At 41.0% G+C, this 27,560-nt stretch overlaps 1 protein-coding gene across 1 annotated transcript in view; it reads left to right on the top strand.

Moving 5' to 3' along the window:
- Positions 1–27,560, top strand: part of CADPS (calcium dependent secretion activator) — a 461,279-nt gene that overhangs the window by 119,916 nt on the left and 313,803 nt on the right. Inside the window, 1 exon segment of the mRNA XM_033131706.1 lies at positions 9,328–9,660. Within this exon segment, the coding sequence (XP_032987597.1) occupies positions 9,328–9,660 (333 nt within the window).

Raw genomic sequence — 27,560 nt, 5'->3', positions numbered from 1 at the left:
TGGAATCACAATGATGGGATGGCAGTGAATAACTTGAATATATTTTACAGAAGATTCTGTTTAGAAACTGCCAAGGAATGAAATTAATTCCCTCTCCCCTTTTTTTCAAGTTCTGAAAGCCAATTCAGACCAGGCAGACCCTTACTAATAATTCTCCATGTTTAAAGTCATTCACCAGTTTACAAATTTCAAAATTGCAAAACTTAATTAGAAAGCTCATTTGACTAATGACATAAATTGAAAGAAAGTGCCATTTCTATTAATTAAATCTGAAAATTAGTAGTTATCAACGTGCTAATCAGTCTCTGGAAATTACCATTATCTCTATAGGGATCCCAATGTTTTCTTCTATATTGGCCAGTTTGTTTGAAAGGACTTCTTTTGAGTCCGGTAAGATTATAGGCATTGAGAAATTATTGAATATTTAATATTGAGATGTGAGTAATGGGAAACAATGTAAGATATTAATTATTTACCATACTCATCAGTAAAGCTTTAGAGTGCCTTGAGATTCACGTTTCCTGGAAAGCCTAATCCTCTGCAGCAAGGGTCCTCAGTCAAAGGATCAGGATTAACACTTTACCTGGGCGAGCTTCAAACTGTTTACTTCTCTGTTTCCCCCCTTTCCCTTTATGCTTGGGCAATGGAGAAGCTAGTGTCTCTTCCTCCACCCTATTCTAAAATCCAATTTCTTTTCTGTCAGTATCTGTCTTGGTCCGGTCTGTTTGGATTACAAATGACAGACAACTACTTCAAACTGGCTTAAGCCAAAAAGGAGATTTATTTGCTTAAGCAACTTAAAAGTCTAGGGGTAGATTTGGCCACGGTTGTGGCTGAATCCTGAGACTCCGAAGATGCCAGCAGGATGGATATCTCTCTACGCACCTCAGCTTTGCTTTTGTCTGTGTTGGCTTCATTCCTAGGCAGGTTCTCTCCGTGCTACCGACTGAGCAACCCCAGGAGCAAAGAGAATACATCTTTACTGAGAATACCAGCAAAAGACCCGGGGGTGACTTAGTTGGAGTGACACAGGTCACGTGTCCTTTCTTGAGCCAATCACAATGGAAGGGGGTGAAATAGACTGGGGAATCAGGCCTGGGACAAATACTACTTCGAGACCCTGAGTACAGGCTCAGTCCCACTGAAGTCATTTGAATTGAAAATGCAATGGTTTCCTATTAAGAAATTAGGGAGATTCTTACCAGAAGAAGGGGTAATGTATGTTTGTCAGGAAAAAACCCCACATATATTCTCCTTCTAATCTCAATCTCTCTCTCTCTCTCTCTCTCTCTCTCTCTCTCTCTCTCTCTCTCTCTCTCTCTCTCTCTCTCTCTCTCTCTCTCCCCTCTCTTTCCACCCCACCATACTACATCTTCACTTTCCAGGTTATCAAAGGTAATGTCATTAAGGAAAAAAACAAAAACAAGAAATATTTTCCTCAAAAAGTTCTGAGATTATCATACTAGAAAAAGTCAGTTTCAGCTATTTGCCTGTCTTATTAAGGCAGAAATGGTTTGTCAACATACTAGAGTAGTAAAGAGCAGTTTCTATCTGTGCTCATCCAGCCTGGTCTGAATCCAGCCTGCCACCATCAATGGCAAGCTGGTGAGGCCTGGCACCTGAGCTGGGCCAGGGTGAAGGGAGCCCCAGTTTCCCTATGGTATTTGATCCTTTGCTGGTGGCCCTGACTGTCCAAGAGGGTCCAGCAGGGCAGCAGACAAGTCCTTTACTCTCTTCCATCATGGCTTTGAGGGCTGAGTGCAGGGGTAGGTGCTGAGATGTGGCCCAGCAACCCAAACTGGTCCCACAGCTACAGTCCTCAGACTTCAGAGTCCACCCATGGCCTCCACATCTTTTCTGACTCTCAGCCCTCTTAAGACAAACGTCTAAAATGTAAGCCTCCATTCTCACCTTCACCTCCCCATTTCCCTGCTTTATTTTGATTCCTTCACATGCTGATCCTAGCATCAGAGACAAGATGGATGGAAAAGTTTTACAAAAACTTTCTCACTTAAATCTGGCCTGGAAAGAAGCATGGGGGATTTGGTGGGAAGTGGGACTGTAGAATGGGGCGGAAGACATGCGAGCCCTTGAGGAGAACTCTGCAGCTGACGTCTGGGCTTCAGATGGTGGAACTGCTCTGCCTGACTTGTTTGGTTTGGTTTGGTTTGGTTTGGTTGTTTGTTTTTTTTAACTGGTCTCCTCTAAAAAAGGCCCGGTTGGTTTTTGTCAAACTAGCTTTGAATGTTGTATCAGACAAAATTTTTCAGTTGCTAGCAACAGAAACTGGCTGTGGTTAAATTAAGCTTTAATAATAACAACAACAACAACTGTTGTTGTTGTTGTTATTAAAAGAAATAACTGAGCATAAAGAAATCTGGAAAGCAGGGCAGATTGACTTCAGGAAGGCAGGTCGCAGGATATAACGGACACTCTATCATTGGTATGAATCTTCTCCAACCCCATTCCATCCTTGTGCCTCCACACTCTGAATCTGAACCCCAGAACGGGAAGCGTGATTGGCCAAGCTCAGGTCCCAACCCACCACTTGGCTAAGGAAGGACAAGGTCTCATGGTTGACAGTCCCATTGAAACTGTGTAGTGACAAAGAGGTTTCAGACTGAGGTGCTGTTCAAAAAGGGAAGGATGGTTGACAGGCTAAAATGCAAGTGTCCTCTATACAGGGTGACATATTTTGTTTAGTCTTTATGATTGAAGCTTTCTTTATTAAATCTAAGAAAACTAGCAGTCAGGTCACACCTGGCTGTTTCTCTGAAATGAAGCTGTATATTTTCCAATATGCAAAACCCACTATAACTCCTTAGTGGCCTTAGAACAGACATATCCCTAGGAGAAGAGTAACTACCCATTCTGAAGACATTCATCCTTACGGGAAAGCCAGGAAGGAGGGAGGAGGCAGAGGTCAGTGTCATTAGGAGGATGAGTTTAGTGTCCCAACAGTGTACGGTCAACTTCTAATTTGGCTGTACAGTGGCTTTGGGATACCAGCCAAGTCTGAGCCTCAGTGTCTTCATCTGTAATAAGACTTATCGTGCATAATTGTTGTCAGGGTTAAATTGTACACACACACACACAACCTCATCTTAAATCTAGCACCTGGAAAGTGCCATTATGAATATCTGAAGGTTAGAAGGAGAGAATGGTGGTGTGGTGCCCATTGGTGCATAGAAATAATAGCAAAGAGTTGAATGTTGATAGACTCAATCCACTCCCGAGTTTCTGGGCCTGGGCTTGGGGTAAGGAAAGTACAAGGTCAAGACAAGGAAAAGAAGTATAGACAGGGGAAAGGGAACTGCTTTTGCTCCTCAACTACCACCACCTACCACAGGTCATGGCCCCAGATCTGCACCTGGATTTTGTCCTAGGGTGCCTTACCTTTTGGTGAGGAATGTCTTTGAGATCCAAAGGTGTATTTTATTTTAGAAATTGACATGAATCTTGCCTTAACAAAGGTAAATTTTTATTTTTTTCCACATAGAAAGGGGCACTTTAAGTGATTTTGCAAGTAAAACCTGCCAATTATAAAAGTAGACAGTATAGGAAAAAATCTAGATGACATCGCTAGAAAAATACCTATAATCCCATCATCCCGAATGACCACTGTGAAATTTGGGTATATATCTTTTCAGATACTTCAATGTCTCTCTAAACATAAAGATAGCTGTTTGGTTTCCATATTCAGATGGAAAATAGTAATATCCCACTTGTTTCATTAGCACATGGTTTTTCAATCCCCTTTCTACCTCTGCAAAAGTCACACACATGACAGTCTCATCGGTAAAATGTTTTATTACCCGAGATGTTCTCAATCCAGGGTCATGCTTCGGTCCTCCAACCCCGTCTCACCCCTGCCATTGGAAGTCTCTGGTTTAACAATACATCATGGACATCTTTTGATGCTAATGAAAAAAGTATTATTTTTTTCATGACTGCATGATAGTCTATTAAAAACGAATAACTAACTTTTATTATATTCTTGTAGCAGGCACCGTGCTCACCAGTTGACACACATTGTCTCATTGAATCCTTACCCAACTCCTTCAAGTAGGGTAGTTAGGATTCCCATTTGAGAGTTGAGGAAACTGAAGCCCCAAAAGTTAAGTAACTTGCTCAAGTTTCAAAACTAGCAACTGGCATAGTCAGGATTTGAACCCAGGCCACGTGGCACTAGAGCCTGTGCCTCCTGTTATCTGTGTGTCATTTATTAGTAGCGACCACGTCGTTGTTGTATGTGTGTGTGTTTTAATCTCATTTACTCTAACATCTAGATCTTTTTGTAATTTATGTCAGAATGATATGATTTGTAGAGCAGGAAAGTGCCTGACTTGGTTTCTCAGCCTGTCAGCAAGAAGTGGGAGCTGGGCCAGCTTCCGCCCGCCCCCGCACTGTGTACAGTCATTAAGTACTGATGTGCTCATGGGTTTCTGAAACAACCTTGAGGTTGCTTGGCTCTGGCGATGGAGGGGAGGACTGATGGATGAGGTCGAGTCACTGAACTGACTGCCCTTCACCGTTCCATTTTTACTTGTTTATCTTCCATCTCCCATTATGACCTATCTGGAAGTTGGCAGAAGAGTAGGGCGGATTTATGGATGGGCCGCATAAAACTGTGCCTGGAGAGGAAGTCTCTTGCGACAGCCATTGACTGCCAAAAACAAAAACAGAAAACAAAAACACCAGATAAAGCTCTCAGTACAAATGAGTGTCAAGAGTGGTTTTAGAGGCACAGAAGCAATCAGTCCTCAGTGGCTGCATTCACTGCGGGGCAAGGCTGGCCCAGGCCCCACTTCCCTCTGACAGACGGAGAAGCCAAGACAGATGATGTGCCTGGAAAATTAGTTTTCTGCTGCCACCTTTTCTCCCCCGGGCTGCCTTGCCTCCTTTTGGCACTTCGTCTTTGCTGTCTCCTCAATCTTCAGCCTCCTTCCTCCACACTCTTGACATCCCACTCATCTTCCCTCATCCTGGGGTCTGGCAACCATATTTTACCTCTGGACACATGGAGCCTCTACTTTTCAAAGTCCTCTCAGTTTAATCCTCATCGAAGAAGACTGTCTGGATTACCCTGTGTGACAGTGAGGAGAGTAAGGCTGATAGAGTTTAAGTGACTTGGCTATAAGTTCATCTAGTAGTTCAACAAATATTTTTTGAGTGGCCACTATGTACAAAGGAAGGGACTCTGTGAAGCAGATGATGTGTCACAAAGGAATCACCCAGCCGGTTATGGACGCCAGCTGGGACCAATGTGCCAACATCCTCATTTCTTTTTTTTTTTTAATTAGTTTCAGGTGTACAAAACAATGTAATAATTAGACATTTATACCCCTCACAAAGTGATAACCCCCCTTCCCCAATTTACTACCCCTCTGACATCGCACACAGTCATTATATTTCCACTGCCTCTATTCCTTATGCTGTACTCCACTTCTTGTGACTATATATATATATATATATATATACACACACACACACACACACACACACATATATGTGTGTGTGTGTGTGTATATATATACATAAATGTGTGTATATATATGTATATATATAAAATTGTAGTTGACATTCATTATTGTTCAGGTTCAGCTTCAGGTGTACAGTGCAGTGATCAGGCATCTACATCATCCCTGACGTGGTCTCCCTAACGAGACAAGTGTCCATTGATACCCTACCAAATGTTTACCACATCATTGATCATCCTCATTTCTTACCACCTGTTTTCAGGTCCCATGGAATATCTAGTCTCAACTGTTTGGAGAGACAATATATTGTGCTTGTTGGTGGCCCCTTTACTTTCCTGCCCGCAGATAGATATAATCTCAGTAGGGTCTCTGCTTTGAGAAGGCTGTTTTGTTCTTATTCATTCACTCATTCAACATAGTACCAACTGTGTGCCATGCTCTGTCTTAAACACTCAGGAGAAGTAATAGGAAAAAGTAGCTACAACTTCTGCCTTCCTGGGACTCGGATATTAACCAAAGAGTCACGAAGACAGATGACAAATGGGAGTTACGAAAGGTCTTTGGGGGAAAGGAATGAGGTGCTGAGGGCTTGTAACTGTGGCCAGCCCTAGTTTTATGGGATGGGACACTGGTAGTAACCGATGGGGAAGAGAGTATGGCTTCATTGTTAATTGAATGTGGCCAAGTCACCTCGAATGTTCACTAGAACAAAAACAAGGGATTAACCCCTTTGTGTCCCCTCTACCATCATCAGTCACCTGCATTTCTACAAGTGCTGCCCAGCTGGGCTGTTGCCTATTCTCCTGGCCCTTTCCAGGTCTGTTTTCTACATTAAAGACAGAGAATATGAACTTGATTGTGTCATGTCCCAGCTTAAGACCTTCATGGTCTCCCAGTGCCCTTCAAATGAAGACCAACATACCCAATGTGGCCTCCCATGCCCTTGGCATTCTGTCCCCTTTGTGCCCACCTGACACGGGTCTTTTTCCACTCCTCACTGCCCCAGCCACACTGGATTCCCCTTATTTGCTCAGACACTCAGGGTCTTTACACATATTGTTCACTCTCTCTGAAACACTCTCTCACTTTCACTTCACCTAACCATCTTTCACATATCATCTCAAAGGACTCTTCCTCCAGGAAGGCTTTCCTGACCATGCATTAGAACAGATTCCTGATAATATGCACCTATGGACTCCTGTACTTTCCCTGAATAGCACTTATCCTATATTGTAATGATATTTGCATAGAATTATTAAAATAATGTCATGGAGGTGTGCAGGCTGGATCTGCATCTGTTTCCTCATTACTGTGTCCTTGGCACCTGGTACAGTGACTTCTACCTACTGAGTGCCCAAAGAAAGGAAAAATAGGCTCATAAAGAAGAGTATAGGCAGCCATATGGCTCAGTTGGTTAGAGCACGAGCTCTGAGCAACAGGGCTGCCAGTTCGATTCCCACATGGGCCAGTGAGCTGCGCCCTCCACAACTAGATTGAAGACAACGAACTGCTGCTGCTGCTGAGCTTACAGAGGGACAGACGGTTAGTTCAGTTGGTTATAGCGCAAGCTCTCAACAACAAGGTTGCCAGTTCAATTCCTGCATGGGATGATGGGCTGTGCCCCCTGCAACTAGATTGCAAATGGCAACTGGACTAGGAGCGGAGCTGCGCCCTCCACAACTAGATTGAAGGGCAACAACCTGGAGCTGATAGGCCCTGGAGAAGCACACTGTTCCCCAGTATTCCCCAATAAAATAAAATAAAAAGAGTATAAATGTTACAGCTGGAAGGACATCCCCAACATTTTATAGTTCAACTCCTTCAATGTGCAGATTAGAAACAGGAAAATCAGAGAGGGGAAGTGACTTACCCAAGGTTATACAGCAAGTTGGTGGTAGGGCTGGCCTGGGACTATGGTTTATAGCTCCTGCTATATTGCCTCCCAGAAACTTCTTCTATTTGACTCAAAACTTTGATATTCTTTGAGATCGAGATCTAAAACTGAGACACAATGTAGAAACCATCTGTATTAAGCATTAACAAATTTTCAGATGAATTCTTTGGCTCATGTAGGCTTATAAAGCCTGAGGATTTACTTGAAACTTTTTTTCTAAAATTGATTTTTATTTTATTTTATTTTATTTTAAACTTTTATTTATTTAAGTGTGTTTTTCCAGGACCCATCAGCTCCAAGTCAAGTAGTTGTTTCAATCTAGGTGAGGAGGGCACAGCTCACAGTGGCCCATGTGGGGATGTTAAGAGCACTGCACTCTAACCAACTGAGCCAACTGGCCACCCAAAAATTGATTTTTAAATGAACTCTAAGGTCTCGACTAAGTACCAGTTCCCAGGTCAGTGGGCCATTGTCTCTAGCCTGTGAATTCAACCCTCAGCCCTCCTTCTTTCTAAGTGAGTTCATGAAATCAGCAATAAATGGAGGCCACCTTTCTAATATCGCTCTTCCCCAAGAAAGGCTTTGTGAGGAAGCAGGAGGTGATGAGATGCACCCCAAGCGATGCCATCTCATGGCGAGCAAGGGCATTTCCTGAAATCTGCCAGAGTAATGAACATTTGTTCTGCTTCTGAAAGGATATTTATACACCTTCTGAAGTGTGACCAGGACACAGCTCAAAAGTGTCAGAGTTTTATCTCTGTGAATACGAAGTAGCAGCTTCACTACCTTGTATTTCACCCTGAAAAACCATGTAGCTTGTGTAAGCTTCCAAATGGTCGGCACTGCAGTAAAAGTAAACTCTTCTTAATGCATGGTTTGGTCCAGGACCCAGGCAGCACCAGCAAAACAACTTGGGGTGCCCCACCAGATGACAAAGGTTTCCCACCAGGCAGGGGAGACCCTTAAGGAAGGAAGAAACCAAGGTGAAGTCAAAAGACCACACATTCAAAGTCAGCCAGTTTGAGTTACCAAAAACAAGTCCCTTCCCCTCTCTGGAGTCTTGATTTTCCATGTACAAAATGGACTGAATATAATGCCTACCTTCTGTGTTCACTCACTCTGAAAGCGCCAGGCTCTGTACTAGGGACAGATAGTATTGGGGGAACAAGAAGGACACAGTCCTTGACCATAAGAAGTCTACATTTTGGGAAGGGAGCTAGACATTGAATACATATGTGCTTAATTCAATTTCCATTGTAATGGGTATCACTGAGAGGATAAAATGAGCCATAAAGAGAGGTTAACATTTAAGTGCTATGTGCCATACATTGTGCCAGATACTTTATGTGTAATAATAGTGACAACCACAACAACTACTCCTAAGGCATTAATACCCTGTTTCCCTGAAAATAAGACCTAGCCGGACCATCAGCTCTAATGCATCTTTTGGAGCAAAAATTAATAAAAAGACGCATTAGAGCTCATGGTCTGGCTAGGTCTTATTTTTGGGAAAACACAGTATGGGCTACTTTTAAAAGTGGTTTTTATATATTAACTCATTTAATCTTCATTTTAAAATATATGTGATGCAGAGACTACTATCCTCAGTTTATAGATGAGAAAACTGAGGTACAAAGAGATTAACTTGCCAAAAGAAACACAGCCACTAACTGGCAGAGAAAGAATCCAGGCAGTCTGAGCTCAAATCCAGCTACCGGATTTTGCCTCTCAGGATATTACTCGTTTAATCCTTGCAACAACCTGGTCAGTACTGCTGTTATTCTCATTTTCTAGATTTGGACACAAAAGCAAAAAGTGTGTGTGACTTCCCTGAGTTTGCACAGCCAAGAGACAGGGGCAGGAAGTGACCACACTGGGGCCTCCTGCAATGCCCAGGAACTGGTATTTCCAGGGCCAACTTTCCCATGTTTTTCCTTGTCTCGTCTTGCTCAGGTGTTCCTGAAGAGTGACCGCGTGGCCCGCATGGTGCAGAGTGGGGGCTGCTCCGCCAACGACTCGCGGGAGGTCTTCAAGAAGCACATTGAGAAGAGGGTGCGCAGCCTGCCCGAGATCGACGGCCTCAGCAAGGAGACCGTGTTGAGCTCCTGGATGGCCAAGTTTGACGCCATCTACCGCGGGGAAGAGGACCCCAGGAAGCAGCAGGCCCGGATGACCGCCAGTGCAGCCTCCGAGCTGATTCTGAGCAAAGAGCAACTCTACGAGATGTTCCAGAACATTCTTGGCATCAAGAAGTTTGAACATCAGCTCCTGTACAATGCGTGCCAGGTAAGTTGTCCATCACCTGGGCCCAGAGCGGTGAGTAAGCAGGGCCACATTATGACTTATGTGTACCTGTGGCACCCTTGTCTTCTTGGGTCATGTGTTGAGTAAAAGAAAAAAAAATGTTTTTTGTAATTACATTTTACAACTGCATTGGTAAATGTTGAATATAATTCAGGCTAGAATATATTCATGTTTTTCTTTTGATTTTAAAAGAAATTAAAACATTTTTGTGATCCCCTCAAGGCCTCGGGTTCAAGTACTGTGCTCATTGTGTCTAATGGGTAAATTGGCCCTATGAGTAAGGCCTGGCTCCCATGTGTAAAAGGCCTAAAATGTCAAAATAATGTTTTGCTTTTCTTAAAAAAAGACTTTTGCCTTTAAAATAGGAGGTGTTTTCCAGAGGGGCTTGTACTTCCTCAGCTGGGGAGGCAATTGGACTTAGCACCTGGGCATCAAGAGTAATTATTTAAAATAGAACGCTTCCAGAAGGCCTGAGTATATCTTACTCATATAGTCAAGTCACATCATGAATTTCTGAGTGGATCTGAAGGGGCTAGCTGAGGCTCTATTTGGCCTTACCCTAAAATGGGCTTATATATTCTCTGAGTCAGGGACTGGGGGAGTGAGTTTCCCTATATCTTCATTTCCTGCGAATCTTTCCTTTATATTCATTCATTCATTCATTCATTCATTCAACAAGTATTTATTGAGTGCCTATTTTTTTTTTTTTTAAGATTTTATTGGAGAAGGGGAACAGGACTTTATTGGTGAACAGTGTGTACTTCCAGGCCTTTTTTCCAAGTCAAGTTGTTGTCCTTTCAGTCTTAGTTGTGGAGGGCGCAGCTCAGCTCCAGGTCCAGTTGCCATTTCTAGTTGCAGGGGGCATAGCCCACCATCCCTTATGGGACTCGAGGAATTGAACTGACAACCTTGTGGTTGAGAGCCCACTGGCCCATGTGGGAATCGAACTGGCAACCTTCGGAGTTAGGAGCATGGAGCTCTAACCGCCTGAGCCACCAGGCTGGCCCAAGTGCCTATTTTGCAGTCTCTGTACGTTTTACTGTCATTTGGGAGAATTTTTTAAATGCACATTTTTAAGCCTCAATCCTAGAGATTTTGCTTGTGATTCTCAGGGCAGAGCCCAGGAATCTGCATTTTAAACAAGAACCTCCCTTCCTGGTAATTTTGCTACTCTTCCCTTCTAAGAACCATTAGAAAAACTTAGCTGTGCCCTGGTTCTCCTGTGCCAACTCTGCCCCTACAGTAGGTTAAATGGAGACATTGTAGTGTATTGGCTGAGATTTGTGCCTTGCTCAGAATCAGACAGACCTAGGTAAACATTAATATTACCCCTCATTAGTGGTGCGGCCTTAGGGAGCTAGTTAGCCTCCCCACACATGAGCTTGGGATGAAACTGTTATAAGGATTCCATGTGTATAAAGCCCAGTGCAACACAGGACACTTAAATGGTAGCAGTTAATATATATTTCAGTCTCCTGGAAGAGGCAAAAAGTCAAGGAACAGTATCAGAATGGCAACACAAAGTTTCAACATAAAAACTGCAAGGTTTTGAGGCTTATTTCTTTCCACCTCCATGGCTACCCCTGGTTCAAAGCACCAGCATCTCTCACCTGGCTGACCAGTGTTAACCCCACGGATCATTCCACCCCTTCTCTTGCCCATGGCAATGCACTCGCCACACAGCCGGAGTGATCTTAGCATATAAATTGGATCATTTATAGGCCAGTCCTGTGCCTAAAACCTTCCAGTGGCATCCTGTCACCCTTAGAATGGCACCTCAACTCCTCACTATGGCTTGAGGCAGTGCATGAACCAGCCTGCTCATACCACTTTCCCGCATGCTCACTCACTGGCCTTCCTTCCATTTCCCCAGCATTTCAAATTGGTTCTGGACATTTGCGTTTGTTCTCCCCTCAGCTCACAATACCCTTTACCATGACCTTGGCATCAGCTTAAATGTCAAGTTCTCCAAGAGGTTGCCCACGACCACCCATCTAAAGTTCTCCCTTGCCTCACACCTCACCAAGTCACTCTATCCCACCCCCTGATCTGTTTTCATCACAGCATTTACCGCTATTTTTTCCATTTCTTATTCATCCATTTTCACTTGCTTATTATCTGTCTTACTCCCCCTGCTCATCCTTCACCAGAATGTTAGCCTCCTGAGGATGGCAGTTCATCTTTGCCTTCCTTACTCACTAATATTTCCAGTGCATGAAACAATTCTCAGTATGTGGTGAGTGGTCAATCATTGCTTATCGAATTAATATATGGATGATAGCCGATAATTTTAACTGGTAAATAGGGTCTCGTTGTCAACCCTCATAGTTTGCCCAGAACTTTCTGAATGTTTTAATAAGTAGAAATCGATTTAGCCTTACATGATACATGCCTTACATTTGAAGATATTCCTGACATTCTACTTTCTACTCAGCCACTTCAATTGAGGACACTAATTGCCACCCTAGAGATAAAGGGTATCTTTGATTAGTGAAGAAGTATTTTAAAATTCTGAAGTAAGTCTCAGTATAAAATTAAATTTAATTGTTCTTTTTATTTAGAACACACTGCATTCCATGTGACACGTTTAGATTGAGGGAAGCAGGTAGTGTCACCATCTATGCTCATCAACATCTCTACCACCACCACCGCCTTCACCAATAGAAGATGGCTTATCGTAGCTTCCTAAAGACTATCACCACCCTGAGTTATGAGTAAGGTTCAAAATCACAGAGAGAGTCAAGTGTTCCTAAACCTGATATGCACAGAATTATTCTTCTCATTGCAACAGTTTATTACGTGTATTTTCTGTTCTTGCTCAAACATCAGCATCCTTGGAATGAATCCATTGCTATGCCATTTTTTATCTTGGTGTTTTTGAACTTGATGAATAGGGCTGAGTGGCTGGACCACATTTTACTGTTTTCTCCTAAAAAAGTGAATTAATTTGACTCATCTTTTCAATGAGTTAGAAAAAAAATACAACAATAATATAAAAGCATTATATCCCCTCTCCCAAGAATAATGATTGTCCCTTAGTTAAAAGAGACTTGTAAGAAATGTAAAGTGAGGTTCTTCTTGGGATAGGAATAGTTAAGGCATTTAGCATTATATTCTAGTCTCACGCCTAAGTCTGATTATCGTGTCAGGGCTTCATGTCAAGAGAAATTAGGACAAAGAGTATATGCAGGTAATTCACAAAAGGAAAAAATACAAATGATTTCTAAATACATGATTATTTTTACATTCCATGTCTTTAGTAATCTGAGTTATATAAGTATATGGGCAAACCTTAAAAGTATTTTAAAAGAAAAATAACAATGGTAATAATAATACATTACGAATGTTATAGGAATGGATATTCTCATGATGACCGTTGGAATAATTTATTATGGTAAACTTTCTATAATCTGTTAATTTTCAGCAAAACACCTTTATAATAGGTAAACCTGCTGAACTAGCAGCTTTCCCTCTAGGAATTTGTGATAAGTAAATATTCAGAGATATGTACAAGAGTGTTAAGTTCCAAAGATGGTCATTGCATATGGCAGTGAAAAAGTGGAAACAATTTTAATTCCCAACAGAAGGAGATTAATTAGACTTTGATTTAATCACCCTGAGAGAACACTCTTCAGCCAATAAAGTCGTTGTTGAAGAAGAAAGCTTACCACATGGGAAAAATGTTCACTAGCTATTGTTAAATGGAAAACACTTAACAATAAAGGCTGTCAAACAGAGTATGAAGGCATAATTCCATTTTTATGGGAAAAGTGCTGGATGGGTGAAAAAGAAAATCTTAACTGTGCTTATCTTTGGTGCTAACATTATGGTTGATTTTTATTGTTTTCATTTGTGCTTTTCTGGGTCCCCAAATTTTCTGCCTTAAGCATATAGGTATTTTGTAAATGGAAACAAATAGCAAAAATCTCAACAAAGAAACTATCAAAACAATGGGAGAAGAAGAACATTATCTTCTGCAATGTTTTCTAGGCTTCAGCCATTAGCATACCATCTTAATGAGTTTTGTCATTTCCAAGTACCATCTGTATGATTACTTATTTAATATTTCTAACTAAACCAACTCCTAATTCACTTTTTAAACCTATCTTGATCTTTAGAAGTAACGTATGTGAAATCATAGCTTTGAAGTATTCCATTGTTTTAAAAAACAATATGAGTTAAGGTGATACATAAGCATTTAAATAGAAGCTCTTCATCTGTCTGCCCTCTTATCTAACCACAGCACCAGTGACGTAGGACACATGGCTCGGGTGACTAGTCCTGACATCCTGAGGTTGGTGAGCCCTGTGACGCCATCCTTGAAAATAGCCCCAGACTGACCAGAACACCTTTCACATAGTCTGCATTTCTCAAGCCCTGCAGTCAGGTTTCAGAAATTATATTAATAGATTCGCTCACTGGTTTTCTCATAGACCACACTGAGCGCTTCTGAACTCTATTAACTCATGGAGCAAAGATACAGAAGTGAAAATCATATGGCTCTTATTCTCACCCTGCTTCAATTGTTTCTTACTTTGTTTTGGATTTTCTGGACTTTCTCCTTGAGACAAAGCAATTCCTATGTGCTTCCAAAACCAGAAATATGCACAGTATTTTCTTCTTATGCATATTGCATTGTTAGGAAAGCTGTAATCTGAGTTCTGGTGCTGCTTTATGAAGGTTCACGTGATCTCTTTTTAGAAGCTTCTCCCAGTAACTGCAGTTTTTATCTCAAACAAGAAATGATGTTTATCAAAGAGTGATTATATCAGTCACATACCAGTTCTCTGTGAACATCAACCGTGTCTATCAAAACATTTAAAAAAAACAAGGAAGCTTAACAAATGTCTTCAGATTTGCACATGGAATTTTTTAAGATCTATATTTTTCATTTGAGGATGCGTGGTCCTGTCTCATAGAAGAGTTTACTTATAGTCAACATAATAATCAATGTAAAATAACTGGAAATTTTTATGAAATCATGGTTGTTTTTATTTTCTTAGACTCTTGGGAGGGAGCCGTCAATTATGTAGCTATTTGAGTATTTGACTTGAATTCTAAACCTAACTCAATAAAAGTAGGATAACCTCTTTGGCAATGGGTGGAATCCTCTGGAAAATGAGACTAAGACAGACCTGCCCTCCACAAAAGGCGAAGATGGTGATGATGACGATGATGTGTTTAAAAAGTTTTAAAAATGCAGTGCCCCATTTCTATCCTTCCCCTTTAGTGGCCTCCAAACCTGGAGTTGATTTGACACCCAGTTGTACCAGCTATGTGCTACTTCCTAGTCCTCTGCTTAACCGTATGAGTTATCTTTAATTGCTTCATTGTGAAAGGTGTGGGCCTCTCCCACGAAAAACTCCTCTGAGGTGTGTTTTAGAAGGAGGCAGGTCTACATCTTAATATATTTTAAATGGAAATAAACTATACTTTGGGAAGCGGCCCAGCTAGTTTCCAAGGGGTTATAGATGAGAATGAGCTAAGGAAATTCCGTCCTCACGTTTTGATTCTGCGTTTGCAGAAGGCCATTTGTGGTCGTGCTGCCCCTGCCCTCGTCCCACCTCCTCGGCACATCAGCAGGATGACTCTCACCTTCGGCCGAGCCAGCATCTGTGCCTCACCAGCAGCAGGGAAACCATGTATGTGCCACCTAAGAGACGCTGACAATGTTCCCTTCATGTATCTGCTCTGAATTCCTAGAGACTTTTCACATAGAAGACTTGACTAGAGACACCTGGGATATAATCTCCCAGTCAACAAATAGCTTTGCATTTTCAAAATTGGATTCCCCATTATTATTGAACTACGTATTTTCTTGCCTCCCAAGCCTCATCGACGTGGTCGTCTTATTACAGTGCTGTCTTCCTTGGACTTGGTTAGCACTTGCCACCTTTTCAGATAGTTTATTAGACTCTGAAGAGAAACCTCCAATTATCAGCTTTTTGTCTATGACCCAGATATTAGGTTTCTTCCATGCCTCATGATAGAGTCTTTAGTCCAGAAGTTTCCTGTAGATCAGTTAGCTGATAATTTGCTTCTTGGACAGGGCTCTATTTCTCAATCTCCTTTCTTGGCCCTCTAAAATCAATACAGTTCTTTGCACATAATGGTCTTTAAATAAATACCTATTGAAGAAATGTTTTAAAATCTGAAAGGGGGTGGCAATGACAGTCTGGTCTTAAATACTTTAACTACATCCTTTCATTATCCACAAATTCTTTCATTCTTTCAACAGATATTTTAAGCACCTACTATGCCCAAGGCACTGCATATCAGATGCTGGGGATAAAGCCTGCACTTTCCTACTTTGTCATAGAAGGGCCATGATCTGGCTCCTTGCTAACCACTATGCACCTCCCAGCGACTTAATAGCTTTGTCCAGCTTAGAGTGTTGTATTTGTTCTTGTTGTATTGCTGTGTAGCAAAGCATCACAACTGAGTGGCTTAAGCAAAGACCCATGTATCATCTCACAGTTCTTGTAGGTCAGAAATCCAGGCAACACTTAGCTGGGTTCTCCGCTCAGGGACTGAGAAGCCTAGAATGATGGTTCTGCCTGGGCTGTGTTCTCATCTACAGGCTCAAAAGGGAAGGATATACTTCCAGCTCCCTTTTGGTGTTGGTACGACTCACATCCTTGCAGCTGTAGAATTCTTCAAAGCCAGCAAGAGAGAGAAGGTGTCTCTGGTGCTGCAAGTCTCTGATTTCTAGACCCTCTGTTAAAAGGATCGGCTGATTAAGTCAGATCCACCAAGAATAATTACTCTTTTCTATTAAAGTCAATTGATTCAGGTCTTTAATTACATCTGCAAAATCCCCTCACTCTTGTCATATACTATTGATTAGAAGCAAGACACAGGTTCTGCCACATTCAAGGAGAAGAGACTATAATAGAGTATGACTCACTGAGTAGCATCCTAGGGTTTCTACCACAAGTGTTCTTTCTCCATCCTGGTGTTATTTATGTAGCTGGCTTCTTCAAGTATCAATTTAAATATGTTCTTTTTAGATGAGCTCTCGCTCATCATTCTGCCTAAAATAGGCTTCTCCTGTTTGCTTATTTATAACAGTACCTTGTTTATTACCATCATAAAATTTCATATCATCTGAAATTACCTTGCATACGTCTTCATTCTCTTATTGTCTATCTGCTCCTCTAGACTCTCTTTCAGAGCAAGGCCATGTCTGTTGCATTCGCCACTAGAGGCCAACACTTAGCACAATAAATACTTGGCACAACAATAGATGCCCACATTCCACAAAGGTGTGTGTTTGGTCGTTTTTTCTGGTTAGGCCAAGTGCAGGAATGGAATAGGCTCGACAACCCGAGACCTGAATCCACGTGCTGAAAGTCTTATTTTATAGTGTGGATTTCACCTGAATTTCACTGTATGTTTTAAGCCGTAGACTTTCCCTCTGTTCACACGTGACTTGTCTCTCCCATCACAGGGTGAGAAAGGAAGAGGCACAGAAATTAAATCTCGTCTTTCCAAAGTCATCCACAGTCTCTAAAAGTCATTAGATATTTTATGGACAGCTGGCTTTCAGTGGCTTTGCTTGCCAGATACCCTTCAGTTTCAGCATTCTTAGGATGTTGTAAAAGGTCAAGATGCATATACCACATGAACATGTTCTATTCTGTTGTTAAAGACAAAATTGGAAGACATTAAAGATATGGAGGACACAGGGCCAGATAGCAATATTTAATTTCCAGGGCAACGATTCTTTGAGACGCCATCATGATTTTCCATGATGGGGTCATCAGAAAATTCTTACTTCCCTAGCAGTTCCTCCTAGAACACGTGACCAGATATTTCTGTCCCACTGTACCTGTGTTATTGAGAGAGCAACTGCAATGGAAAGATGAAATTCAAAGACAGTGGGTATCCTGCATCTGAGGAACAGGGAATTGGGTATTTTCTATGTAGTCTTCTAAACCTTTATAGATATTTTATCCATCTCTTCCCTTTGTTGCCAAAATAGAATCATACATACGCTCTTTTATTCAAAGTCCATTCATAAGCATTGAACCACAGAATTGTAATCTGAGGTGTTAAAGAGGTATGCATTTGGAAAAAGGCGTACAGAAATAGTATTTTCTACTTTTGCCATCTTTCATCAAATGATGGAAGTTGTTATCAACCGTCTAACACAGCTTTGCAAATAGAGAGATTTTACAAGCCTCTGCCATGTTTTACCCGCCCAGATTCCCCATGATAATGATTTGAATTTACCTTCTTCCAAAATGTAGACTTCTTGCTTCTTCAATGATTCAAACCTAAAATTTGCAGGAACTTGGGTAATGGAGTGTAGAGTGATGATTACAGTTTGTTGTTAACCATTTTTGTCTTAAACCTTCCTGAAAATATGCATAAAATATCTTAATTATCTTTCCTGCCTAGCTAGTGAATAATTCCACATGGACTTTCAGTCGCGGGGGTAGGGGGTGCGTGAGAGGAGGAAAAGGGACTTTATGATCTTTGTACTGATTTCCTGTTTGAACAGTAATAATGCCCGCCAAATGGGAAGCATTTATTATGTGCCAGACGCTAAGCCTAGTGCTTTACTTATATTTAATCCTTATAATAAATTTGTAAGCTAGATATTTTACCCACATTTTAATAAGGAACCTGAAAAAAAAGGAGAGAGAAAAGTTTAACAGATTTTCTGAGGTCAAACAGCCAGTTAGCAGCAAAATCAGGGTTTGAATTCAAGTTTGTGTAACTCCAAAATTAGTTCTTTAATTCAATTGCTGAAAATAGTAGCGATTTTTCATTGATGTAGAAAGTTCTGGAGATGAAGTAGAAATTTTATTGGTCCTGCCTATACTCTAGGAAGATGTGAGTATTTTGCTAAATCTTTAAGGAGTTCTTTGAATAGCCTACTTTTTTTCTTCCTAAAGTTTGTTGGGGGAGAAGAAAGGTCAGCCGAGGACTCAGTTCTGTGTATTAGCTGACTATGATTTTCATGAGTATTTCCTCACTCAATGGATACTGATTAAGTTTATGTTTGCTTGACTCATTTGGGTTCTGCCATATCAACACAATATTTCCTGGTTTTATTTTTGAAAATATATAGTGAGCCCCACAATGTTCAGAGGACGATTAAGGATAGAAAATGCTCATCTTTCTTGTTTTGTCCTTGCTAGTGTGTGATGGAGCCAGGTGGATGACTTGAAAAAAGTGGTTACTTCGTGTTTCACATGGGTACCTTCTGGCAGGGCGGAGTGACTCCAGAATTAAAACAAAGTTGCTCTTTGGAGAAAGAACACTCACCAAGCACTGCATGCAAATACAAATTACAAAGATTTTAAATAAAGAATCCAGTGTGGTAAACATTTTAGGCTGTGTGGGCCCTACAGTCTTTGTAGCAACTACTTAAGTGTGTCATTGTAGCAAAAGCAGCCACAGACAATATCTAAAGGAATGAGCATGAGGGTGTTTCACTAAAACTATTTACAAAAACAGTCAGCAGGTGGATTTGACTCAAGGGCTGCAGTGTGAACCCCCTAATTAAATACATATCACAACATATCACATTGTAGCAGAAAGAGTATTTTTACTTTCCAAAAACTTACCTTGTGGATATGAGGTGGTACTTTTTCCACTCAAAAAGTTGTAAAGTAAAACTTAGCCCATCCATTCTGTGCAGGGTGGCAAGTGATGGTTGTTTACAATGTTGGAACTGAGCTGTCAGGATGTAACACAGAAGCGAAGTATGTGCTGTGAGACTCAGTACACTAGACTCATACAGGCTCTCTTCCATAACACTGTAAATCTTGGGCAAAGCACTTAACTTCCCTTAGCGTCAGTGTGCTTGTCTGTAAAATGGGAATAGTAACAGATTGTATCTTACTGCATTTCTTATGAGTTAATAAATAAATCACTTAGCACCGTGCTTGGCATATACACATTTTTAAAAAACATAAACAATCCTCATCATTTATGTTATTGCCACTTGAGCCAAGACTTGGTCCGTAATTAGGGGGTTAGCGAGTGTTGGTCTTTATAGAATTTCACAGCTAAGACCTTCAGCACAGTTATAACTTAACTCTAGTATTGTATAGAAATTAAATATTAAACACCAGTGTTAGAAAAATAGAACTCTGAAGTTACAGAGATTTACATTTGCATTCTGACTCTACTAGTTACTCTGTGTTCATGAGACAGTTGGTTAACCTCTCTGAGCCTCACTTTTTGCATATACAATATCAGAATATTGATAGTTCCTGCCTAATAAGATAGTTGGTGCGAGTTATTATTTGTCACCACTAATTAATTAATCGAATTCCTGTGTCTTGGGAAATTCCATTCTGTTGAATAATGATGTTTAGGATTGGGCTGCTTCTCTGGAATCAGTTCTTGAAATCAAACAATCAAATTGTGCTAAGGAAGAATCTGAAGAAGTGTAATACAAGACACTTGCCTTCAAGCAGTATATAATGTAGTTTAAAGGAACGAAATCAATATGCAAGCAACATGCATCCATAATACAGAGTCAATGTATAAAACAGTAGACAGTTGTAATGTGTATGGCTAACATAATATAGTAGAGATAGTGTGTTTATAGATACTGGGTATGAATCCAGATACTCAGTTACTTATTATCTATTAGCAAGTTCATTAACTTCTCTATAAAGCAGGGATATCAGTGCTACCAGGTAGGAATTAAGAGCCTGTCACATACTAGAGATTCAGTAAACAGTAACCGGAGTTGGTCATGGCAGTTAGTAGCAATGGTGATAGGGGCAGTAGGGATGGTAGCAAAGCAATGTAAGCTTCAACAGTTGGAGGATTTTGGAGACCTCAGATAGCAATGGGGTTGGACTGGTCAGTAGCTACTCCACAGAGGTGGTACTAGTTTACATGTACAGCTGGGTTTACATGATGAGGAGGCAGTTTAGGCTGAATGAAGAGAGATTATCTGAGATGCCTGCCATCCTCTTTTGCCCACTGATGGACCAGAGTAAAGAAGAAATTGTATTATAAAGATAATGTTGATTAAGTAATTGGCCCTAATTCTTCACTTACCTGTATAGAATGAAATATCCTGCCGTGGCTTATGGTGCATTGAGTAAACTTATCCACCACTTGACTTTGGGCCTGGCCCTCACACTTGCTTTGTCAATGGACAGTTACCAGAATTAAAGAGTGGACGACTTGAAATGTGCTTGTGCGTGTGGTCTTGCTCCCATTGCTCTTTGGTGGTCTTCCAACATAACGTGCCTCTGGTCGTTGTTACTCTTCCAGTCTGGGCCTCAGTGTAATATTTGTGGAAAGGCCTGAACTGAACCCATAGCCTGGAACCAAGCCCAGGCAGCCTTCAGTCTAAAGCAACCCATACTCTAAAGCCTCCAGCAAAGCCCAGTCTAGATCAGCAGAATCCAGCCGACTCACAGCCCCATGACCGTGACGACAGACGTTTGTTAAAGTGAGTCGCTGAGTTTAGGAGTGGTTTGTTGTGCAGCATTGTTGTGGCAATAGCTCCCTAAACATATGCTGTTTAGCACAGTACCCATGATAAGGACAGAACTCTAGTAAGACTCAGGTACAACTGTGCCTTATAGAACCTCAGGTATAGTGGGGTTCTAGGGTTAATTACCAACCTCTCTTTACTATTACAAGTGTCTGAATCGAGAAGTTCCGCATTTGCCTCTCTCATTCTCTGTGTCAATCCTGAATTGTCCACTTTTCCAGACCATACTCATATGCTGGCGTCCTGGCATTGATGCCAGCATGCTCACTTTAAAGGGCTTCTATGAGATTGGAAAGAAGGAGAAAATAGGTGGGCAGGGTGAATATCTGAGAACTAAAACTAGATGGTTTTACTCATTATCCAAGTGTGAGGGGAGAGTCGGAATAGTTTTGGCGACTGGACAAGAGCTCAGGAAATCTGAATCCCCATCTGTTAGGAAGACCCAGGACACTTAACAAGGACTGTTAGAAATCTACAAAGCCCTTGCCCTTTAAGAGCATTTATTTTACTTTTGCCCTGATGCCTGTATCAACTAGCGATTGCTACATAACAAACAGCACTCAAACTCAATAGATGAAACCAGAAAGCATTTATTATTGATCACAAGTCTAGCAATGAGCTGGGTGCTTGGTCTGGCCTTGGCTGGGCTCACTGGTGTGTTTGTTGTCAGCTGTAGGTCTGGTAGGAAGTTTTGTTCTCTTTGGTGGCTACAGATTCACTGGATGACAGCTGGGATGATGCAGGGATCCTCCATGAGGTCTCACACGCTGGACTTCTTCACGTGGCTGCTAGACAGGGTACTAAGTAAGAGAATGGAAGAATGCCGAGCCTCTGAACAGTCACACTGTCACTTCTCTTGGCCAGAAGAGGTCACAAAGTCAGTCAAGATTCCAAAGGAGGAGAAACAAACTCTTTTTCTTGGTGGGAGGACCTGCAAAGTTGCAAATGATGTGGCCATGATGGCAGAGAGGACCTTGGCCACCTTTGGGTCTCCCACAGTTTGGGATATGCTTATTGATGACATGTCCTATGTTCAACTGTGTAAAGCTAACATATGTCCAACACATTTTACCCATTTCTTTTCATGAATAGGCAATGTTTTATTAGGAAATAATATTGTTATCGCTATAGTAAAAGCAAACACCATATATAACAAGAAATTGGGACCTTATGGTCATTGATTTATCCTAGTGAAGAGTGCAGCAAAATTGTAAGTGTGGAAGTATTTTTGTTCTCAGGAAACTATTAGAAAATGTAGAAAGATGAGTCTGGTAATATTTTCAATTAGAAGTTTGGAAAATCATTAGCTTTTTTCCTTTTTTAGGTTATACATTTCTTTTTATTTTTATCAAACTTATTGGGGTCACATTGGTTAGTAAAATTATATAGGTTTCAATTATATAGGTTACAATTCTGTACTACATCATCTGTATATTACATTGTGTGTTATCATTTCAAATGCCTTCCAGAGGGAAAGAAAACATTCTGTCTGTTCCTTTTGTCATCGAGAAGCATTAGCCACTTCATTATGTTCCTCTGAGATGTACAGGCATTGCTTTTTCATCTAAAAATACTGTCTTGATAACAATAAAATTAGCAAAACCTCATTAAAAAAGTAAGGTGACAGTGAAATTAGGTGCGTAAGGCTCGATGCACCATTAGTGATGAAACAATCTCGCATTTATTCAACATGAATTGAGTGTCTGTCATGTGCCAGATGTTGTTTTATGACCTGAGGATACGGCAGTGAGTGTGACAGGCAAGATCCCGCCCTCATGAAGCAGACATTTAATGGGCAAGACAGGGAACTAACTCATTGCCTGTGTGCACGATTTAAGCTGTCCCATCACCAACACATTCATCTTCGTCCCATAAGAAGAGAGAAAGAGGAAATGGAAGGCAAGTTGCTGCTTTTTAAGGACGTAACTGAGACGTTGTACTCACTCCACTAAGATTCCAAGGCAAGAACTTAGTCAGATGACCACATCTCTTCATGAAGAAACTCGACAGGTGTACCCTCTAGATGGGCAGCCATGTACCCAGGTAAAATTTTGTGGGGGTCCAGGGATTCGTGCACTGATAAAGGAAGCTTAAAACCAGGGCATGCTTAGCCATCTCCACCGATTTGCCAGATTCTTTCGTTATTACTATACACTTTTTAAAACATGAAAAATGATAGAAAATGTAATAGCACCAGCACCTCCATACCCATTACCCAGACTAATAAATAAAAATTATTGCTGCAGTTGAAGTCTCAATGTCTCACCCTGCCCCAAGTATGGAGTAACCATTTTCTGCTGTTGCTGTTTATCTTTTCTATGCATTTCTTAATACTTTCATTACCAGCATATCCTTAACAGGTCTGGTTCTGTTGCGACTGTATTAAATCTTTATATAAGGCATAGTGAACTGGGTTTTTTTTTTGTTTTTTTTTGGCCACTGTTTTTGATTTGGCTCATTATATTGAGAGATTCATTCATATTGATGCAAGTAGCTCTGTTTATTTTCATGATGATACCCCATTATGGATATGTTGTCATTTATTTACGTAGAAATTCCATTTTTTTTACTATTACAAAAAATGCTGTTATGAATATTCCTATACATGTTTCCTTGTGCACATATTCAAGAATTTCTCCAGGGAACATACCTAGAAGTCTAAGTACTGGGACATGAGTTAATCGCATCTTCACGTTATTAGATATTACCAAATAATGCTTTAATTAGTTGTTGTATATTCCCTTGTACTCTTTACAAATATTCACTGTTCAAAAGTAAAGTTTTATTTTGATGAAGCAAATGGACTTCTCCTACATTGCTATGGGAAGGATAAGACTCCGCAATCCCCGCCCCCTTGGTACATACCCAAGAAATTAGTATATTTGTCTACCAAAATATATGCACAAGAATATGTATAATAGCTTCATTGCCAATAACCAAAACTTGGAAACAACTCAAATATCTATCAACAGTAGACTGTATAAATAAACTATGGTATATTCATACATTGTAACACTCAAGCAATTAAAAAAAGAAGTGGCACATTCAACAAAAAGAAGTGGCACATTCAACAAAAAGGATAAATTTCACAGACATCTACTGAGAGAGTATATCCCAACCCAAAGAGTATATATTCTATGATTTCGTTTATGTGAAATTCACGATCAGGAAAAACTGATCTATGGTGATAAAAATCAGAATAGTGATTGCATCAGCAGAAAGAGGAGGGAAGACTAGGTTGGTATTAATTTGAAGGTAGTATTAGAAATGTTCTATATCTGCGATGTCCAAAATGATAACCATTAGCCCAATTAAATACAATTTAAAATTTAATCCCTCAGTCACACTAGCCACATTTCAAGTGCTCAATAGTCATGTATGGCTTGTGGCTGTCAAAGTGGACAGAGCGGACAATGGCCACCACCACACTACGTCCTTCTGGACAGTACTGTTCTATACCTTGAGCTGCGTGGTGTTTGCATGGTGCACATGTGTAAAAATTGATCAAGCTATGCCCTTAAATATTTCACTTTATAATATGTATGCCTTGTACATAAAACATCCTTCAAAATAAATACATCATGCCTCAAAAAATAAGAAGAAAGAGAGCAATAAAGGAAATAGAAAAGACAAAGAATAAACAACAATAATTCTTACAAATAAGGGCTTTTCAAATTTGAATTTTGAATGTAATGTGTTGTGAACTCAGGAGCAAAAAGCACAAAGACTGTACAAAAATAACAAATTAAGACTTGAAATGGAGATTATTTCTCATTAACTTTGATTAGGCTCCTTCTAGTTTTGCAGGTTTAGCAAATTATTCAAACCAAAAATAAACACCTTAGGTTCATCTCTCAGGCAAGTTTCCTCAAATGCCAAAGTGTCCGTGGATGTTCTTCTGGCATCATTGCCTTTGTTACATATCTACCTAACTAATCGATGTTGCTGATTAGATTCCACCATGAAGCACGCTTTCAGTCTTTTCTGTTCAACACAAGCATCTTTGTATAGAGATGTGTGACCACCCCCCAACCATGTGCAAATGTATGCAGAGTAATGAGTTAGATTAGAGTGGTCTGCTTTCTGTTTTATGAAAGTTAATTGGAAGTGTAATGTCAATCTTTGTCACAGAAACCTGATTAACCTATTGCCTGGCTTGCATTTGCAGTAAAGAATTCATTTCAACGTATATCTGGTTTTAGATTACTAAGAAGCATATGGGAGAAGCAGTCTGAGACCTGTAGGTTGAGAGAGACAGTCTTCCACTGGAGATAAACACGTGTCCTCCATCATGTCTGAGCAGAGCAGAATGAATCAGAAGAGCTGTGTGACCTTGGGCAACTTCTTGCCTTCCCTGAGCCTCAGTTTCCTCACTTTCTGCCTTCGCTGACTCTGCCAGGAAGAGTTGTTGTCTCCCTTCTATCTGTTCGCAACACAAAGCATTGCAATCAGTAGAACAGCACAGAGCACAGCTGTCTCATAATTTAGTACCTGGCACATCGTCTCCCTCTATAAGACTGGGAGTACCTGAGGACTGTTTCCTTAGCACCTAGATCACTGCCTTAGCACCTATCACTGCAGGATATCTCAAAAAGCTTTCTTGAATAAGTGAGTCAGTGAGTGAATGAATGAATGAATGAATCAATCAATCAATCAATGTTATATTATCTATTGCTGTTCAACATATTACCGCAAAACTTATACACAGTTATTATCTCATAATTCCTGAGAGCCAGGAAGCTGGGCGTAGCTCAGCGGGGTCATCTGTTCCAGAGTCTCTCACAGGCTACAATTACGGTATTGGCTGGAGCCACGATTTTCCCAACTAGGGCTGGATCTGCTTCCAAATCCTCTCTGTGGTTGTTGGAAGGACTCAGTTCCTTGCAGGCTGTTGGACTGAGCCTTCAGTTTCTTGACGTGTCGGACTTGCCAACGTGGCAGTTTGTACCAGCAAGAAAGAGTCTGCTAAGAAGATGGGGGTCATGATCTTTTATAACCTAATCATGGATGTGACATACCATGGCTTTTGCTGTGTTTGATTTGTGGGAACCAAGTCACTAGGTCCAGACCTCACTGCAGAGGGAGAGATTCCTCCAGGGTGTGACCACCAGGTGGGGACCATCACGGCCCATTCAGAAGCTGCCTACCACAGGTGCCTACTTCACAAGACTGTGAGGACGTCCAAAATGAGACAATGTCCATATGCTTGCTGATTACTCCTCCTACATTGTTCTTTCACCTAATGTGTACTTCCACCACCTCCTTCTCATTTTTCATGTTTCAGCTTAAACGCCACCACCGCCAACGGGCTTGCGCTAAATATCGAAGTGTGATCCCTGAGTCGTTCTTTTAAACCAGCGCCCTATTTATTTCATTTCAAGCACAAATTACCATCCAGAATTATTTTATTTGTATAGTGTTGATCTTCTCCACTAGAAAGCTAGCTCCATGAGGCCAGGAACCCAGCCTGTCTATGCTAATTTCTCCTCTTTTATCAGGGGCTCACATACGGGAGGACTCGATAAATATGTGTTGGAAAAACTGTACTACTATCCCACTGTAATTTATTTGCTTTGTAAAATTAGTGCCGGTGGGAGTCGTTGTACTTGTAATAGTTTTCAGAGGTTTAGAATCAGACCAGTGAGTCCTCGGGCAGGGTCTCCTCATTGTGCTGAGATTTCATAGTGTGTATTCCAACAAAGAAAATCAGCTTTAGGGTGCAAGTTATTAATAAACTGCAATGACAAACGGCTTCCCTAAGTTCGGCAGGTTCAAGCATATTAAGGCCTGTCGTACAAATGAAAGTGATATTTGTGTTTGCTTTCTGTCCACTCCCTTCCCCGCCCTCTTCTCCAGGTTTCTTTGGAACGCTATAGCTCCAACAGCCGTCCCTCTCTGAGCCGTCCCTCTCAGTTCCTACTCCCTGTCCCAGCATTAGGGCTGCATTTTCCAATGCTGTCATTGCCACTTACTGAGTGCATGCCAGGCATTGCACTAAACGATTTACATATATTCTTCCCCATTCTCACTACAACTTTTATACAGGAGACTAAAGTGCAAATAAGTTTTTTTTTAAAAAAAGACAACCCTCAGGGCAACCAGACTTTGAAGGTCAAGCTAGTTCTGCCCTGAGTATATCTACCACCCATTCACCAAGCTCTCTTCCCTCCCCAACGTCTGTGAAAAAAAGATTTGGGGGTGAGCAGGACGTCTGCGTTCTGGTCTTGGTTATGCCACTGACCTGGTCATATGACCTTGGACGCGCCATTTTTAACCTTCTGTGAAGTTCGGTCATCAATCTCTTTGAAGGAAGCTTATTAGAATTCCAGCTCAAACCTTGCCCACAGGTATTCCACTGTGTGAAGCCCTAATCTAAATGGACGTCTCATACGTATGTCAAATTCCC

The sequence above is a fragment of the Rhinolophus ferrumequinum genome, chromosome 17 (genome assembly GCF_004115265.2).
Source record: "Rhinolophus ferrumequinum isolate MPI-CBG mRhiFer1 chromosome 17, mRhiFer1_v1.p, whole genome shotgun sequence".
Taxonomy (NCBI): Eukaryota; Metazoa; Chordata; class Mammalia; order Chiroptera; family Rhinolophidae; genus Rhinolophus; species Rhinolophus ferrumequinum.
This window is presented reverse-complemented; position numbering and strand designations above follow the sequence as displayed.